This window comes from Arvicanthis niloticus, unplaced genomic scaffold, assembly GCF_011762505.2.
Source record: "Arvicanthis niloticus isolate mArvNil1 unplaced genomic scaffold, mArvNil1.pat.X pat_scaffold_142_arrow_ctg1, whole genome shotgun sequence".
NCBI lineage: Eukaryota > Metazoa > Chordata > Mammalia > Rodentia > Muridae > Arvicanthis > Arvicanthis niloticus.
The window spans coordinates 1-19,296 of NW_023045396.1; the positions used below are offsets into that span (position 1 = coordinate 1).

The window sequence follows — 19,296 nt, forward strand, 5'->3', positions numbered from 1 at the left end:
ATGTTCATACCTATAGCTCAGTGCTGCTTTCAGCTGTCAGAGAAGCTGCCCTTCTGCATCGGGGAGCACATAACCTGAGACACCTATATATCTACTTCCAGAAAGCCCAGGAAACATCATGGAAGAGGGGACAGAAAAATGTTAGGAAGCAGAGAGGATGAGGAAACACTGTCTGCTGGTCCTCTCTCAGCTTCAGAGCAGTCATGATCTGCAAGTGATGAGTAATGCCAGCACGGATGGGGGAAGGTTGTGCAGCTCCACCCCAGCTGAGGCGCTACTAGCCACTGATGGCCACTAGGATAAGGGGTCACTTTTCTTCAGGTGTGTGATGCCGACAGCACAAACTGGACTCAGGGAGGACACCAGGGTGGGAGGGACACATGTTGGGGATGTGTGAGCAAAGTGGGACAGTGGGTGGGTCCAGTCAAGGGACATTATATATATGTGGGAAACTGGTCAGGAATAAATACAAGTGTTTCTAAATGGATGTGACTCAACAACATTGTCATATATTTTTATGACACACACACACACACACACACACACACACACACACACTCCAAGTTCCAATCAGAAGAAATACAAGTTACTTTTGTTTAGTCTGCATATGTGTAAGTGGTGCGGGGGAAGTGACCTGGTCCTTGGGTGTGCTAAGCACACGCTCTACCACTGGTCTACACTTCCAGACTGCTCTGTTCTTTTCAAATTCATTTTCCTTCTAGTATTCCTAAGTGCATACCTTACATATGACCTACTTGAAAGTATTAGCAAATAGGTATTTTTAAAGTCTGAGTAATTCTACCAAAAGCAACTCTCATATTTACCCAAAAGAAGGAACCACTACTAAGAATCAAAGCCTGGTGATTCTGTTCTCAGCAGACAGGTGTGTGCTCTGCATGCTATATGAAAATCATTTATGAGAAGAACAGGGAAAAAATTAGAAGGCAGTTTTTCCTATCGAAACAAATAAGTGATTAAGCAGATTTCTGACAGCACAGAGCTGTCAGTAGGCTGGAGGACCGCCTGTGAAGCAGCAGTCCAGATCTTGACACTGTGTACAGCTTCAAAAGAGACTGGAAGTCAAACAGTGAGGAAGAAACCACCTGGCCAGTTGGGATGGTTGTGAATGTTAAGGTTAAGTGACTTAAGATAGGGTCACTACTGTCAAGGTCATACTAAACGTAGTGGCAAATCAGGCAACTGGAGCCCATATGTCCGGGAATGCTGGGAAAACTGAACTTAGTCATTGAACCAGTAAGAGCAGCATTTACCAACAGTGCTACACACGCTTCTATTTTCAACAGTAGTAACATTTTAAAGTGTCTTAGGTTTAACATAATTATCATCGATTTAAAAAAATGACCTTGTCTTATTGTTCTAATAAAATTCTCAAAAGGAGAGGTAAAACTATCATGATAAAGGAGAAAGACATACCAGAAACTGACAGCATGGGGTGTGTGTGTGTTTAATAGAATAGTAAAAATACTCTTACTTTTAGAGACTTTATTACTGTGTGTTGTGTGTGCGTGTGTGCTCTGACATGTGTGTGCTGAGAGGACAGCTCTGAGGAGTCTGTTCTCTTCTTCCACCTTTATGTGGGTCCCAGGGATCAACCTCTGGCTGACAGGCTTACGTGGCAAGTACTTTTCCCTGCTGAATCACCTCATCCCCAAATACTGTTTTCTACAACTAAGAACTTCTCAGCGAATCTGTGGAAATGGTTTCCTTCACAGCGCCTTTTAAGATGACATGTTAATGGCCGAGGCTTCAAGGTTATTGCACATTGTCTCACACACAGGTACAAGCAATGGCATTCATTCTATTCCTGAAATGGAATCAATAAAAATCACCTACTTGGTAGGTAAAGAACTTTCTGTAATGAAGAAACGGCTCTAAAACTTTAGCTCTGCTTCAGTTTCTTCACGCTGTTTCTGACTTTTCTCTATTAGAAGAAAGGGGATTGAGGGTTGGAAGCCACAGAATGGGAGGGGTAATATACACGTGTACAAACTGAACATAATTTCAAATGAGAAGCAATGACAGGCTAAGAAAACAAAAGAAATGAACCCAACAGCCCATGAAAGAGAAGAGGGTCTGCCGAGAGGCTCCACTGTCTCTGATCAAATCCCTGGCTTCCTAATCACCAGATGGATGAAGGCAGTGAGTATCAGGGACCAGAGTATCTCGTAATGATCTCATCTGTATATAAAACATGAACACATAAGGGAATAAACACATGTAGAATAGTTGAAAGAGTATCTGGTCCTCAAAAATACAAAATAAATGTTAGCAATTGCTGTTATTCGTATATAATTTGTTTTCCTTACAAACTTTTCCCCATAGGAAGTACTTTAACACTAAGCCATCTGAGATTACTGAGTACATTAAAAACCTGCTGTGTTGGACTGCCCCCTGCAGGCCTCAATTTACCTACTTATTTTAAAAGGAGCACAGAGACTATAAGATTCAGATATGTTTAAAACGACACTAAAATCATTATTCAATCACTCCTAACGGAAAGACACTGTCTATAACAGCTATCAAGATGCAAAAATAATCCTTTTCCTCAGCAGTCTACTAAATACAGAACATCTACACACACGTCAACAGAATGACTTAGGGAAAATAGTAAAACCACTGTCTGTATTACACAAAAAAGGGAAAGCTGAAGATAAGAAGGCTCAAGTTCAGTCATGCAGCAGGTAACCAGTTGGACTCGGGGCAAGTCAGTTTTATGCCAAACTGTCTTACACCAAAATCAGTGTTAAGATGTCAGACTCCTAGTTACTGCCGCAGCAAAGGAGTGACACCTAAGATAAGACTAAAGAATTAACCCATGTACAGCACCGGGTGAAAGGCTGGGAAAGACTTGTCAGAGTGATGGGGAGGTAAGGCTAAGGCACTGTGCGAGGAGTGCCTAGTTCTTTGAGAAGTTAACTGGGCAAGAAAATAAAACAGTAGTTTTAAACAATACCACGTGATTCAGATGCTAGATAGTTATATGTAGTATCAAATTAAAATCAAAACAAAATTCACATGCAAGGTAGCTATATGTAATATCAAATTAAGAGCAAAACAAAACTCCCTAGCCTAGCTGTATGTGGTGGCATATGTCCTTAGTCCCAGCACGCAGAAGACTGAGGCGGCAGAGGCCACAGGCAACCCTGGCTACAGAGCAAGAACCTGTCTCAAAACCAAACCAAAACAAAAAGCTACAGTTTGCAGGGAAAAAAACAGGACAGACAACTCTACAGGAACCACGACAAGTTCTGTGAGGAGAAAGGGGTAGGACGCAAATGGGAAGGTTAAAGGCAGATTGTTCTGGGACATTAGAATGAGGGAGTCAAAGAACGTGAACAAAACTTATTCCAAAGTATGGAGTCTGTCAACTTGCAGGGAAAGAAACAGGAATGAGAAACTACAAATGTGGTAGGAACTACAAATACAGCAGAGCACACGCAGCCTCGTGTATGAACAACTCAACACACGCATTCCACTGGTCATAAACACAGTAAGCCTGATACAACATTAAAATAATCTATAACAAAAGTGTGATTTAAGATAATTCGACTTGCCCAGTGCACAGCTGATGAGACAGCATCTTTACCTTTTCCACACCAACCATTCTTAAACATTTACTGTGAGCCAGACACATCTGATCTCCACAGTAACAAAATATTACAATCATATTTTTTGATAAAGAAGATAAAAAAAATGAGACATGTGTCCAAATGTTTTTCAACCTTCCAAATTCTGTGACTCTTTAATATCGTTCTTCTTGTTGTGGTGACCCCCAACCATTCAATTATTTCATTGCTAGTTCATAACTGGAATTTTGCTACTGTTATTAATAGTAATGCAGATATCTGATATATGACCCCCAGCGGGGCTGTAAACCACAGCTTGGGGACAGTTGGCTTAGTATGTCCTGGAACTTGCTTTCCGGGCCTGAGATTCCAGTCCTGTATGGCTTGAAACCTCTCCATTTAGCAGTTCTCATGGGCCACACTACAGAGTCAGTCTTTCAGATTTTCTGGGGTGGGGCATTAGTTCTAAGCTGGAAGTCGGTAGAGGAGGCAATCTCTGATCATCTCACACAGCAGACTCTTATTCTGAAGGAGAGTACTCAGTGGAACCTTTTGTACTTAGAAATTACTAACAACAGAGGCAGCAGCCAGGCATGCACACCTTCCATTCTGGAGACAGCTCAACGGCAGCACACAGCCAGTTACAGGCTGGTCAGGGCTACAGCGAGACACTGTCTAAAAACAACCCCTTAGCCTAGTCAAACCAAGAACAACAAAGCCCTAGGAATCACTGCATCTTTGTTATAGTTTTCTCTAAATTTCTACAAAATCCATTTATCAAGCCTTGGAGGTAATGGAGACACCTTCTTCATTAACAGACTGTTGGCCTATCCTATGACCTCCTCCACAAAGCAAGGAGAACACTGACATGATGAGTATGAGCTGTCAGCAGGGAGCCGGGCCTCTGGGCAAGCCTGTGGGGTTTACGTTGATTATGCTAACTGAGGTAGGAGCAGCAGCATGAGTTCATCACTCTCTATTCCTGACTGTGGATGTGATGCAATAAGCTGCCTTTACTTTCTCACCATGAAGCACTGACCCCTAGAACTGCAAGTCAGAATAATCTTTCCTCCTTCCCAAAAGATACTTCTGTCAGGGCACTTTACACAACAAGGGAAGAAACTAAAACACTAAAAAGTGTTTCTTAAAACTAACTTGTTCTTGCAACAACTAGGGGAACCTTTGGTCCAAGAGACTTCATACCACTTTAGCTTTCTGAGAATCCATCTCAAGCCAGAGCTTTACAGTGGACCACACATGTCCTCAACCTGGGGTTACAGCAGCATTGTCACTAGAGGAATGGCCAGAATGTGGGTGAGTTCTTTCTCAGAAAACCGTCATTTGTCTGTCCTAGGATTTATCTGGTCAGACATCAAGCTTACTCAGTGAAAGAAAGTTTTTAAACTTCTTAGCTACTAGAAGACAACAGCAATAGCAAACAAGTTAGCCAAAAATGGACTAGGAAAACCTAGAAACAATAAACTGAATGGTATGAAACCCCCAACACATCAATGGTAATCTAGAAGAAAGACATGGAACAGAACTGCACTCACTCACATCTGCGGTGACTGTATCTCCATATACAAAGTAAAGCCAGCTTATGCACTGGTTGTTTGCACACTTTAGTCATGCAACACACACACACACACACACACACACACGCTCACGTACGCATGCACACACACACACACACCCACACACACAGACACACACATACACACACAGACACACACACGACAGGAAGATGCACTTATTCTAGGCATTTAAGGAATCTTTTGAAATTGTCAGATGACCACCCAAATTATAACCCAAGCAAGAAAATAAGGAAATAGGTTGACAAGGGAAAAAACCACACACACTGGACTTGAGCAAGCTAGATAGGGACTTTTACAGAACTATTTTTTAATGCATACAGAGAAATTAAAAAAAAACAATATGAAAATAATTAAAGGAAGTAGGAAAATGTATTTTACGAAATAACAGATTCTGAAGACAAAGAAATAGAGCTGAGCATGGTGGCTCATGCCTGTGACTACAGCTCTTAAAACGATGAGTTTAAGGGCAGCCTGAACTATGCAGGACAAGGCTAGCCGAAGCTACATGAGACTCCCCTCACTCCACCAAGCAACAGAAAACATAAGCCAAGTCACAGCTAACTGAAAATTGAAAGCTAAAATTGAATAAAAATAATTTGTGGGGGACTGGAGAGCTGGTCTGCTCTTCCAGAGGACTGGGGTTCCCTTGCTAGCACCTGTGTGGTGGTTTGCAACTGCCCATAGCTCCAGCCCCAGGTGGCCCAGAGCCCTCTTCTGTCCTCACACAGCACCAGGCATGCACATGGTGCACATACACACAAGCAAGCAAACACACACACACACACACACACACACACACACACACACACTAAATCTTAAAAATATAAGCAAAGATCACAGTGAACTAGAATACTAAATAAGTGATGTAAGCCATCTAGAAATAGACTCTAGTAACAATTCTAATTACTCTAACATACAGTAGAATAGGCCTGTGGGGAAAGGGTAGTTTTTACTAGGAGAAAAAACAACTAGAGCTCACCAGCACAGTCAAAATGTATGACAAATTATAATATATATTCTTTGGAAATGAGTTAAAACTAAATTTTAAAAAACTATTCAGTTTACTAACCAGTAAGGCCTCCTTCTTGGTCTCTAGCTTCTAGCCTGGAGGTAATAGCAAAATAGTAACTGAAATACAAGGCAGCAAGAGAACAGGTAGATTCTCACTACCATGCAGTAACTGGAGGACAAGAGTGGGAAAGGAAGCACAGCTTCCATTTCTCTGCAGAGAGCTACTCTGTTTGTCTATGTGGCATGGTCTCCTGAGCTGTGCACGGGGAGTCACCACTTGCCACACATTTTTGTTAAGAACTTCAGAAAATTCAACGATGTCTGATGTCTGAAATCTGGCCCCTCCTCAGATTAGGAGGTACAAGTTAGTCTAGCCAACCTAGTTTCTGATTAAAATCATGAACTACAAAATCCCTTAATTATTACATTTTCAAAGGTGTCACTGCATCACAATAGAAAGTAAGTAGATTTGCTTAAGTAAAATTGGCAAGCAAACCTCTCAATCAAATTAAGACAGCAACGGGCTTTAGCGATATATTAAATGGTTTTATACTGAAACAATGGGGTGGGTGGGGATCAGAGTTCTGGTGATTAGGAAGCACAGACAAACCTAACTCTGACTATTTTACAGCTGATAAACACATGCAGAGATCATCTGAGCGTCCTTAGGAATTAGGCACCATTTTCCAGCCTTTCTTTATTGTTTAAAACTTAAAATGACACTGTTAAATTCTTCCCGAGCAGAGTCTAAGCAAGCCACAGCACAAAGTGACTAAATGAATGGCAACTGTCCACACCATTGGATTTCCCTTAGGAGTCCCCATTCTTTATCTGACAGAGGTTTCCTCAATGCAGGAACCCTTTCCTTTGCGGCCTTAGTCCTTGCCTAACTCTAACTCTTGATGTCCATGCCCTAAATCAGTGTCTCCTTCAGCTACAAGCACTTCAAGTCCCTTTGCCTATGCTAAGCCTACCCCCGGCCTTTGCCCCCCTTGCTCAGGACTGGACGCCTCACTTCCTTAAGGAGGCCTTTTCTGCACTCTCGGGAGGCAGACCGATGCCACCTTCTGGCATCTGACTTACGGCACAGTTACTTCTCCTCTTCACTAGAATCACACTTATCTGTACACTTAGCTCATTAGTTTCCTTTAACCTTTTTATTAAAAATTTTGTAAGCAGTGTAGTGTAGCAGCAGCCCGATACAATATAACACCATCCACCTGAGTCTAGTACACAGCTCAGGGTGGACCATGCCACTTAAGACAAACCAGAGTCTCGGCTTTCTTAGTGAACTCACTGCGGAGAACCAGTTAGAACCTGTGCTTCCTGAAAAGACATGGCATCCTCACAATGTGCTAACTGCAGGGCATAAGCCCCGCTGTCTAGAGACTTCAGCCTAAGTGTCGATGCCCGGCCTTTTGTGGCCATTTCACAAAGCTTCTTGGAGGTAACCTCATTGACACCATCTACTTACTTACGTATGTAATTCTAAGTAACATGTGGCTACATGCTGGAAACACCTCGTGCCATTCGCCTCATTTCTAGAACACTGGCTCATACTGAAGCACCTGGAGTTCAGGAACATAGACCTGAAACTCACACACTGACTCCTATGTAAATGACAGAGAAATGTGTGTGACACCACTAGAGAATTCTGGAGGAATCTGACTTTACCACTACAATTCTGTCACTTTATGGCACCCATGCTGAGTCCGTGATGGACACTACGGCATATGGTGAACAGCGTCTGACATCTCTGCAGAAGTCCAGTGTACCAGGAATAACACCAGTAAGAAAAAAATGAAGAGAGCAAAAATACAATAAATTATCAAAAACTATAAATCTAAGATTTGGTATTTACTTACATACCATATTTTTAAATTCAGATTTATTCAGATTCAACTCAGAACCAAAATAGAAAGGAAGAAAAGCTTGTAAAGCAACTAAGAAACAATCAAGTGCCCTGCTCCTTCCCTGCCCCCACACAGGAAAGGGCCTGCAGGAAGCTTGGCTCTCACAGAACCTCCATCTGGCAGCCAGGTCTAGTGAAGTCAGTTCTGAGAAGTCTCTAAGTTCCCACTTTCTACCTGATGACAGAATTGCATAAAAACCATTCTCTCAAGTCAGGGTGGTAACACACACCTGAAACGCTACTATCTGAAAGCCTGTGAGTTCAAGGTCAGGCTCGTCTACAAAGCAAAGCCTGGCTCCAAAACAAAAAGACCATCTCTTCTCTACCAGCCCTCCTCCCCCCCGCCCCCATGCTCTCTACACACCTTTTCCACACCTGATGCTTCTATGTGGTGATATTGAAGCATGAAGTAATAACCTGACCTTACAAATGTCCCTGATACAAAATAAAAAAGGAAGGCCTCTTCTCAGTCACCTGCACTACTGGGACAACTATAATTCCTAAATTAAACTATATCTCACAATCTACACATTGGGTGAGGCTGTGGGAACACTTGACAGTAAGTTACTAGAGAGCTCACTGCATATGAAAATAAAAATAAGAGTCAATAGAATTCACATGCAGGGCATTTTTCTGGACACTGGGGGACTGAGCATGAATAAACATTGCCTTTGCAAACGTATAAACCTTGGAAATAACACCTGCAACGCTAACTCGGAGTACTTATGTTTTCAATTTCTGCTATTAAATGATTTGTCATCAGAATAGGTACCCTGCCTTCTAAAATACTATCAAGACAACTCTACAATGTCAGCAACTGACTCCAAGACCTCATGTTTGCTAGTACTGAGCTACACCTGCAGGCCCTCAAGGTTTATTTAGCATTTGCCGCACACCAAGCAGAATCCTATCTTGACTTGGTGTCAGCCTGCTGTAAGCCTGCCTACCAGACACGGTCTACAGTCCTCATACTCCACATCGAGGCTCATTCTCCTCAGGTGCAGGAGCAAACATGGAATTAGCAAATACCAGACTCCTTGGGGAGACAGGTGATCGCTATGAGACTTTACCACAGTTTATCAGCAGCAAACACAAACCAGGCCTGATGTATGTATGCTTCTGTCAGAAACTGCAGGGTGCCCAGGACTCATCTTGAGCAGCAAAAGATAAAATCAGTAAAAATAAAAAGAATAACAGCAGTACTGAATCAAGTGTGCAGGGATGCTGCTTGCTGACAGCACTGAAGGTGCTGCTTTGTTGTGTTATGTAGGGGAACACGCATCAGGCAAACTAAACATTTCTACCACTCTTCACACCACACAATCCCAGCACTGGTAGGCTCTGGTAGGAGAGTCCAAGGCCAGTGGGGCTGCTGTGGCACCCTGTCTCAAAACCCAATAAGCCTTGGGCTTGGGATGTAGTTCAGCTGACAGAATCCTGGCCTGACATGCACAAAGTTCTAGATTCCTAGTGTAGACCCAGACACCCTGGGTACAGACGCTGGACTTAAGAAGCAGAGGTACATGTTCAAGGCCAGCCTTCACTAGGGAAGTTCCAGGCCAGTCTGTGCTACTTGAGACTCTCTCAGCAAAACAGTCTTCAAACATGCTTCATGTGTTATCTTAGCAGTTACAAGTAAATTGTAGCACACAGCAGAATCAGCGAGTACACTGGACATAACCAGCAGCAACTATGAATCAGTCACTGAAACACAACCTCCATTCCTACTACCAGCAAAAGACAGATCTGAAAAACCCGGATGTAAACCCAGCTGCTAGTAGGTTCTTGTACAGACACAGATGATGCCCAAAGCTTTCCAGAACATTGTTCATAATGTTACTTCCTACCTGATATATTCTAAAAGGGATATAACGAAATCCATTTTCTTCCGGAGGATATTCCATGAGTTTCCGGTTGATGGCCCAAAACTGGTCAAATCTGTCTGAAATGAAATAAATTCTGTTATTAAGAATGAACATCATAATAGATTAGCTCATAAAGACACAAAAGTCTTAACCATGCAGAAGTTCCTGAAAAGCATTACGACATTGTTTACAATTTTTCTCTTGATGTTAACAAAAGGAAGATATAAAATTAATCTTTAACATCTTTTTTTTCCTCCCAAGATAAACCCTCAACAGGTATGTGACTTCTGTTATCAAGGCAAAGGCCAGTAGTAGAGACAGACTGACTCTGGTCTAACTTTCACTGCTAATCTATATAAGAAGAAATTTGCACAATTTAAACATTAATCAGCACTTATACAGACAAACAACAGTGTATAAGAGCTTAAAGAAATGTGGAACCTGGTGCTGGGGCAAAGTCTGTATAGAATTTGCCTTGAAAGCACAAGAACCTGAGTTCAGTCTCCTAGAACCTATGCAAAAATGCCAGGCATGGTGGTGCCCACTTGTAATCCCAGCACTGGAGAGAGAGAGAGACATTGCATCCTGGGCCAGGCACTTAGCCTAACCGGCACACTAAAGGCAAGGAAGGGCTTTGTCTCAAGGTACGGTAGTGGTGTTCCTTAGGTCTCACATGCACTCACACATACGGGGGTAGGGGGTGTCGAGCAAGGATGGATGTAATCCCCTGGCTGAATTGGCTTGCCTAACATGGACAAAACCCTGGACTCAATTCACAGCATGTGAGGGAGGGAGGGTGGGAAACAATATATAGAATGTGCATGTGTGAAATGTCAAGTGCAGCTCAATTTCATACTGATTACACTTTAAAGGTTTTTTGTTTTTTTTTAGGTTGAATTAAAACGTTACTAAGTTATAGTTTGCAGATCATACACTGCAGAGTCTAGCTCTTTTCTAAGTACATTCAAAGGTCATTTTTTTGAAAATGCAATCATTTTTTGAAAATAGTATGTGGTTTTTACATTTGCTTTGTGCACATGTATGTGTGCACACATGCACAGTATGATGTTTTCAGTTTGTTCTTATAATGTGTAGTCTTTCAGTTATTGTTATGATCCAATAAGCACTCAGTGGTATAGAGTTACAAAACTGTGTTAACTTAGAAATATTTGAGTCATGTCTACTTTTGGCTATCATAAATCATGTAAATCACCACTAAGAACATCAGTGTACATGTTTTGTATGAATATGTTTTCAATTCTCTGGGTGGACCCAGGAGTGAAATCTCTATGTCTTATGGCAAAGCTGTTTAACTGTTACCCGGTAAATGTTTTAAGGAACTGCCAAGCTATTTTCCAAAGTGACTAAACCATTTTCCATTCCCACCAGCAAGGTCAAAGAGTTGTAATCCATATTTGTCACTACCAGCATTATTCATTTTTGCCCTGTTTGTTTTGAGACAGTCTCACTATGCAGCCTTGGCTTGCCTCAAACTCATAGACAGCCATCTGCTTCTGTCTCCCAAGTGCTGGGATTAAATATTTATGCTACCAAGTCTGGCCATTTTTGTTTTTTATATGGACATCTTAGTATGAGGCAGGAATGCAATGCAGTTATGATTTGCATTTCTCTAATGGCTAAGTATCTACTCATGTGCTTGCTGGCCATTTATGTAGGAGACTTCTCTGGAGAAATGGCTGAAGTTCTAATTGGTTTTAATTTATTATTGTGTATGATATGATGTATGTATGAGTATAGGCACACATGCCACACTGCACATGTGAGGTCAGAGGACAACTTTTGGGGATAGATCCACTCCCCCTACTATGGGTTCCAGGCATGATGGCACACTTCCATAATCAAAACTCATGGGAGATAGAGGCAGGATGATCAAGAGTTCAAGGCTAGCCTTGGCTACATAGTGTGTTTGAGGGTATCCTAGGCTATTTGAGACCCTGTAACAAACAAACGAAAAGCCCTCCAGCAGAGCTGCGAATGGTGTCACATATCTGTGACCCCAGCACTTGGAAGACAAAAGGCATGAGGATCATCACTACAGGTTTGTGGCTGCCTTGATCTAAATAGCAAGATCCAGGCCAGCCAGAAGACCAAGATTCAGACTCAAGATCCCCAAAGGCAAATCTTCATTAACATAGATTTACATGGATTCCAACAGGAGGGAGAAGGAGAGAAAAAACAGCCAGAAAACAGACTAATTCTCAACTAGGAAAGATCTAAGGATGCAGTAGAGATTGGTTAACTGTCTGGAGACATTACTGGTTGTCAAAACTTGTTTGTCTGTGTACCTAGAGAGTAGTGGATGGAAGCCAGAAAAAGTGCTACACACTACAATACATAGGACAGCTCTGCCAAGCAACCATGTTGACTCAAAAACTGCTGATGCAAGGGAAATAGTCACAGGGTACTGATGAGCCAAATGAGAGAAAGGAGCCCCATCCATTCTAGCCTCCAATTCACCCTTCAGTTAATGCACTGCAATGTGGCCAAGTCTTTACAACACCAACTGCTTAACAGACTTCTCAGCAAAGTGTGCTGAGATTGCAAAGCAAAAGGCTCTTCTATAGTTTCCAATGGCTGCAAGATGGGTCAGAGTCACTAGGGTAAGAACAGTAAAGGAGATGTCGCTCCTGTCATATGCCCAGCTGTGTAGTCTTTTTAGGAACACAGAAGTCAGCACATAGGACGCTTCCTGTCTGTAAACACAGTGGAGGCCCTCAAGGGCCTTCTGGGTCTTACTGCTAATTAGCTACGGTGCCCTGGATACTTGCGGGTTACAGATTCACTCTGGCCTGGAAAAAGGGACAAGCTTCTCTAACTCAGGGTGTTAACTACACTCCCTAACTGAGGCTGAAGCCCAGCTATGGGAAAGGGTCCCACACATGCTTTTCTTCTTCCAGCCTCAAGTCACACATAACTCATTTTCTATAAGACTTAAATTTTTAAATGTGGTTTCTCTCTCTTGAGCAGGGGCTGATGAGCGGCTCAGTGAGTAAAGGCACTTGTCACCAAGACTATGGAGAGAATCAGACTCCTGCAGGTTGTCCTCTACCTTGTAACACATACACACAAATTAAATGTAATAAAAAACTAAAACCACAAACAATCTGTATTAGTTACTTTTAAACATTCTTAGAAAATATGCATTTTCCAAGCAGTGCTAAAAGTACTGTGACCAATAACAGACTTTTAAAATTAATTAATCAATTAATTTTTTGGGGACAAGGCTTCTAGTCTGTATACTCGGCTATCCTGGGAATGACTGGTAGGCCGGCCGGCCTTTAACTTACACCAACACTCCACGGTCTGCCTCCTAGGTGCTGGGATTACAGATATGGGCCACCACACCCAGCTAGAGTAATTTTTATAGTTATTAAAGACACAAATAAAAGTCAAAGAATGGCAGCGCTAAGAGAAGGTGTAACCAGGTGTCTCCACACTTGCAGTTTTTAATGATGGTCCTTACAGATACCTATCAAAGATTAAAACTCAAAACAAAACACCCAGAAGAGCTTATGCAGAACACTACCAGTTTGTGAGCCCTGCACGGTGGTTCATGCCTATGATTCTAGCCAGTGGACATCTGAGGTGTGCTGTGTGAGACACAGCACAGTGGACATCTGAGGTGTGTTCTGTGAGACACGGCACAGTGGACATCTGAGGTTGTGTGAGACATGGCACGTGTGCTCTCACATCTAAATGCTGACACGAGACGAGTGCTGGGCATCCTGTTTGAACCCTCTTCACCTTGTTCTTAAGACAGGGTCTCTCACTGAACCGGGAGCTCCTTTAGAGGGCATAAGCCCTAGCAAGGATCTTTTCTCGGCACCCCTCTCTCCACCCTGTATTCAGGTTGCAGGCATGTCAGGTTTTTTTTTAATGTGGGCTCTTAGGACTCAAACTCCAGTCCTGGTGCTTACAGAGCATACACTCTTACCCACTGAGCCGTCTCCCCAAGCCCAAGCTCAGTGCTTTTACAACTGTCCTTCAATTGCTTCTACAAAGTACAGATGGTAAGAGCACATATTCAGGATAGTACTGAAAGAAAAAAATAATCAGATACCAAGTGCTACATCGTGTTTACCTTCAAAAGAACAGCAAGTGCTCTCAAACACTGAGTCGCCTCTCAAAGGCTTTAATGTTCACATAATCAGCAATAAACTATAGCTGATTATTACATCTTTAGAGTACTTCCCAAAGCCACCCAAATAACTGTGTTTTTAGGAAGGCAATTATTGAATTTTTATTAAGAAGTATTTGTTTCAAATTTACTGGAAAACTGAGGATTCAAACATCAAAACTTTCATCACAGGCTAATAATACACTTGTGAACTTCCCCGAGATCTTCCCCGAGAGTCACATCGTCAGTAATGTTCTGAACAGGCAGGAAAGCTGGCTCTGCTGCGGTAAGTGCATGCTGTTCTTGCAGAGAACCCCACTTCCGCTCGCAGCACTCACCACCTGAATGCCAGGCTCAGGGGATCCAATACGCTTTTCTGGCCACAGCGGGCACTGGGACTCTCATGCACATGCCCACATGCATACCCACAAACATACGCATAATTTGACAAATTAGCCAGCCACGCCTGGTGGTGCACACTTTAATCCAGCATTCAGAAGGTAGAAATGAGCCACTGGTGAGTCTGAGGCCAACCTGGTCCACATGGAGCTCCAGGTCCCGGGACTGCCTGTGTAGGAAGGAGTCCCTTTTCTGGTGCACTGATGAACACTAGAAACGACTCAGAGGAGGAGAAGTCTATCTGAGCTTATGGTTCCAGGGAACAAGATTCCATTAGGAGAAGGCACGGCAGCAAGTAGCCACCTGGCAGCGAAGAGCTCAGATCTTCAAAGGCAAGTGTGAAGCAGAGAAAGCAACTGGAAGTCAGTTGAGGCTACATGATCTTACCTTCTGGTCTGTCTGTCCCCAGCAACATGCTCTCTCCAGCAGGGTTGAATCACCTAAACAGTGCCACCAACTGAGAACCAAGTCTCCAGTGCCACCAACTGAGAACCAAGTCTCCAGTGCCACCAACTGAGAACCAAGTCTCCAGTACCACCAACTGAGAACCAAGTCTCCAGACTCACCAACTGAGAACCAAGTCTCCAGTGCCACCAACTGAGAACCAAGTCTCCAGTGCCACCAACTGAGAACCAAGTCTCCGGTGCCACCAACTGAGAACCAAGTCTCCGGTGCCACCAACTGAGAACCAAGTCTCCGGTGCCACCAACTGAGAACCAAGTCTCCAGTGTCACCAACTGAGAACCAAGTCTCCAGTGCCACCAACTGAGAACCAAGTCTCCGGTGCCACCAACTGAGAACCAAGTCTCCGGTGCCACCAACTGAGAACCAAGTCTCCATTCCACCAACTGAGAACCAAGTCTCCAGTGCCACCAACTGAGAACCAAGTCTCCAGTGCCACCAACTGAGAACCAAGTCTCCAGTGCCACCAACTGAGAACCAAGTCTCCAGTGCCACCAACTGAGAACCAAGTCTCCAGTACCACCGAGAACCAAGTCTCCAGAGTCACCAACTGAGAACCAAGTCTCCGGTGCCATCAACTGAGAACCAAGTCTTCAGTGCCACCAACTGAGAACCAAGTCTCCAGTGCCATCAACTGAGAACCAAGTCTCCAGTGCCACCAACTGAGAACCAAGTTACCAACTGAGAACCAAGTCTCCAGAGTTACCAATTGAGAACCAAGTCTCCAGAGTCACCAACTGAGAACCAAGTCTCCAGAGTCACCAACTGGGAACCAAGTCTCCAGTATCACCAACTGAGAACCAAGTCTCCAGTGCCACCAACTGAGAACCAAGTCTCCAGTGCCACCAACTGAGAACCAAGTCTCCGGTGCCACCAACTGAGAACCAAGTCTCCAGTGTCACCAACTGAGAACCAAGTCTCCAGTGCCACCAACTGAGAACCAAGTCTCCGGTGCCACCAACTGAGAACCAAGTCTCCGGTGCCACCAACTGAGAACCAAGTCTCCAGTGCCACCAACTGAGAACCAAGTCTCCAGTGCCACCAACTGAGAACCAAGTCTCCGGTGCCACCAACTGAGAACCAAGTCTCCGGTGCCATCAACTGAGAACCAAGTCTCCGGTGCCACCAACTGAGAACCAAGTGTCCAGTGTCACCAACTGAGAACCAAGTCTCCAGTGCCACCAACTGAGAACCAAGTCTCCAGTGCCACCAACTGAGAACCAAGTCTCCGGTGCCACCAACTGAGAACCAAGTCTCCGGTGCCACCAACTGAGAACCAAGTCTCCGGTGCCACCAACTGGGAACCAAGTCTCCGGTGCCACCAACTGGGAACCAAGTCTCCGGTGCCACCAACTGAGAACCAAGTCTCCGGTGCCACCAACTGAGAACCAAGTCTCCGGTGCCACAAACTGAGAACCAAGTCTCCAGTGCCACCAACTGAGAACCAAGTCTCCAGTGCCACCAACTGAGAACCAAGTCTCCAGTGCCACCAACTGAGAACCAAGTCTCCGGTGCCACCAACTGAGAACCAAGTCTCCGGTGCCACCAACTGAGAACCAAGTGTCCAGTGTCACCAACTGAGAACCAAGTGTCCAGTGTCACCAACTGAGAACCAAGTCTCCAGTGCCACCAACTGAGAACCAAGTCTCCAGTGCCACCAACTGAGAACCAAGTCTCCGGTGCCACCAACTGAGAACCAAGTCTCCGGTGCCACCAACTGAGAACCAAGTCTCCGGTGCCACCAACTGGGAACCAAGTCTCCGGTGCCACCAACTGGGAACCAAGTCTCCGGTGCCACCAACTGAGAACCAAGTCTCCGGTGCCACCAACTGAGAACCAAGTCTCCAGTGCCACCAACTGAGAACCAAGTCTCCAGTACCACCAACTGAGAACCAAGTCTCCAGTGCCACCAACTGAGAACCAAGTCTCCGGTGCCATCAACTGAGAACCAAGTCTCCAGAGTCACCAACTGAGAACCAAGTCTCCAGTGCCACCAACTGAGAACCAAGTCTCCAGTGCCATCAACTGAGAACCAAGTCTCCAGTGCCATCAACTGAGAACCAAGTCTTCAGTGCCACCAACTGAGAACCAAGTCTCCAGTGCCATCAACTGAGAACCAAGTCTCCAGTGCCACCAACTGAGAACCAAGTTACCAACTGAGAACCAAGTCTCCAGAGTTACCAACTGAGAACCAAGTCTCCAGTGCCACCAACTGAGAACCAAGTCTCCAGTGCCACCAACTGAGAACCAAGTCTCCGGTGCCACCAACTGAGAACCAAGTCTCTGGTGCCATCAACTGAGAACCAAGTCTCCAGAGTCACCAACTGGGAACCAAGTCTCCAGTGCCACCAACTGAGAACCAAGTCTCCAGTGCCACCAACTGAGAACCAAGTCTCCAGAGTCACCAACTGGGAACCAAGTCTCCGGTGTATATTATGGGTATGTATGTACACATGTGCATGAGTGCTAGGATTAAAGGAAATAAAGGTTCCTAAAAAGACTTCCAGAGCCAAGTCTGATTGTGTAAATGTGTTCCTGTTCAAAGTACAGACTGAATCTCATAACCTGATCCACCATGTGTTGAGAAAGTGTGTTTCCTCTTAGTCTCAATGAATGTGTCACTTCCTGAGATTCAGAGGTCCAGAAACAAACTGAACAATGAATCAAACACATTTTACTTCACTCAGGAGACAACTTAAAAAAAGAAAAAGCCTGAAATCTACTTTAAGTTTTGTAAGGACTAAAGGTAAGGATATCCCATACTATGGTCACTCTTAACTTTTTAAAATTTTATTTCATTTTATGTATATGGGAATTGTGCCTACATGTTTATCTGGACACCATGTGCATGTATGGTATCTGCAGAGGTCAGAAGAGAGTATAGGGTCCCCTAGAATAGGAATTACTGATGGTTGTGAGCCACTATGTGGTGCTAGAAATTGAATCCTGGTTCTCTGGAAGAGCAACCAGTACTCCTAACCTCCGAGCCACCTCCACAGCCCTGGTCAGTAAAATCTTTCCAACGTTTATTATATAAACTATCTTCTCTTTATCTAATTCTTTATGTTAAGTAAGAGAATGTCTGTTATGAAACAGATTGCCTGTTGGCAAATGTTTGCAAGCAAAGACCCACAGTGGCCACTGAAGCTGTAATCCTTCTTGGTCACCTCCTCACTGGCATCACCTAGGAAGCGTGTAAAAGCACCAGTGCGTGGGCCGTTCCCTAGATCAATTACAGTGCCTGACTTACTGGCACCAGTACTTTTTCAAAGCTCTCCAGATGACTCCAATATGTAGCTAGAGTTAATAATCTCCAGATGTAATGGAATATGCCTTCATTTTGGAATCAGAGGCAATCTAGGCTAAAATTCCTGGTCCCACCTCTTTAGTAGTTAAATTCATTTCCTCATTTGCACAGTTGATAACTTTTACTTAATCTTCATAAGGAATCACAAGATAATGCATGTAAGAGTATCCAGGTCTAAGGCATTACATAATTTTATTAATTATAATAACCTCTAGGAAAATCCCCTTCTATTGGTACTTCATTTAACATGTCCATAGTGGCAGCATGAAAATATCCCTTTAAAAGATGTTCCTAATTTACAAACAGTTCATGATCTTACATTCACTAACATGAAAGAACGAAAACAGTAGACAGAAAGAGCAGGGCTCGACATCTTCTGAGTGTGGAAAGTGGAGCCGCTCAACTACTGTGCATCTAAAAACACACTAGGCTTTCTCCTGCACTTCACACGTAACAAAAGAAATCAGACCAGCATAAAGTTAACAATTTCTAAAGTGTTTCAACAGCCCTTTTATTTGCACTACTAGTGCTTGGTGGCTCAGGTCTTCTCTGCCTACCCATATCCCATTTCTTCGAATGGCAGAAGTTCAGGACAAGTGGTCCTGAACTAAAAAGCACACAGATGTTTCACTGGTGGAAAGCGGCATCAAAAAGAAGCACCAAATAGCACCAGAGTGGACAATCAGACGGGTGCTGGAGAGATGCACATCAGGAGGCAAGGCCCACAGCCACCTACTGTCCAACATCCTCTGGCTTCCATGGGCATCTGCACGTGGATGTTGCAGATGCATCCTCGCTTTTGTTCTGCTCCTTATTGAAGGCAGGCAATTATTGCTTTTTATTGTATGTGATATACATACAAACAGGCACATGCTCACACATGTGTGCAAGCACATGCTCCCCCTCTCTTAAACATGTATTCAGTAATTATTTTTTAATTATTTCATGTGTAAAACTGTTTTGTTTTACATGTATAACAGCATGTGCATGCCTAGTGTCCACAGAGGTCAGAGTGAAAGG

At 43.8% G+C, this 19,296-nt stretch overlaps 1 protein-coding gene across 1 annotated transcript in view; it reads right to left on the reverse strand.

The window, feature by feature from the left end:
• Positions 1-9,832: 9,832 nt before the first annotated feature.
• The window catches only part of LOC117701603 (autophagy protein 5-like), a 53,257-nt gene continuing 43,793 nt past the window's right edge, over positions 9,833-19,296 (reverse strand). Inside the window, exon 6 of the mRNA XM_034493183.3 lies at positions 9,833-10,047. Within this exon, the coding sequence (XP_034349074.3) occupies positions 9,833-10,047 (215 nt within the window). The remainder of the gene's footprint in view (positions 10,048-19,296) is intronic.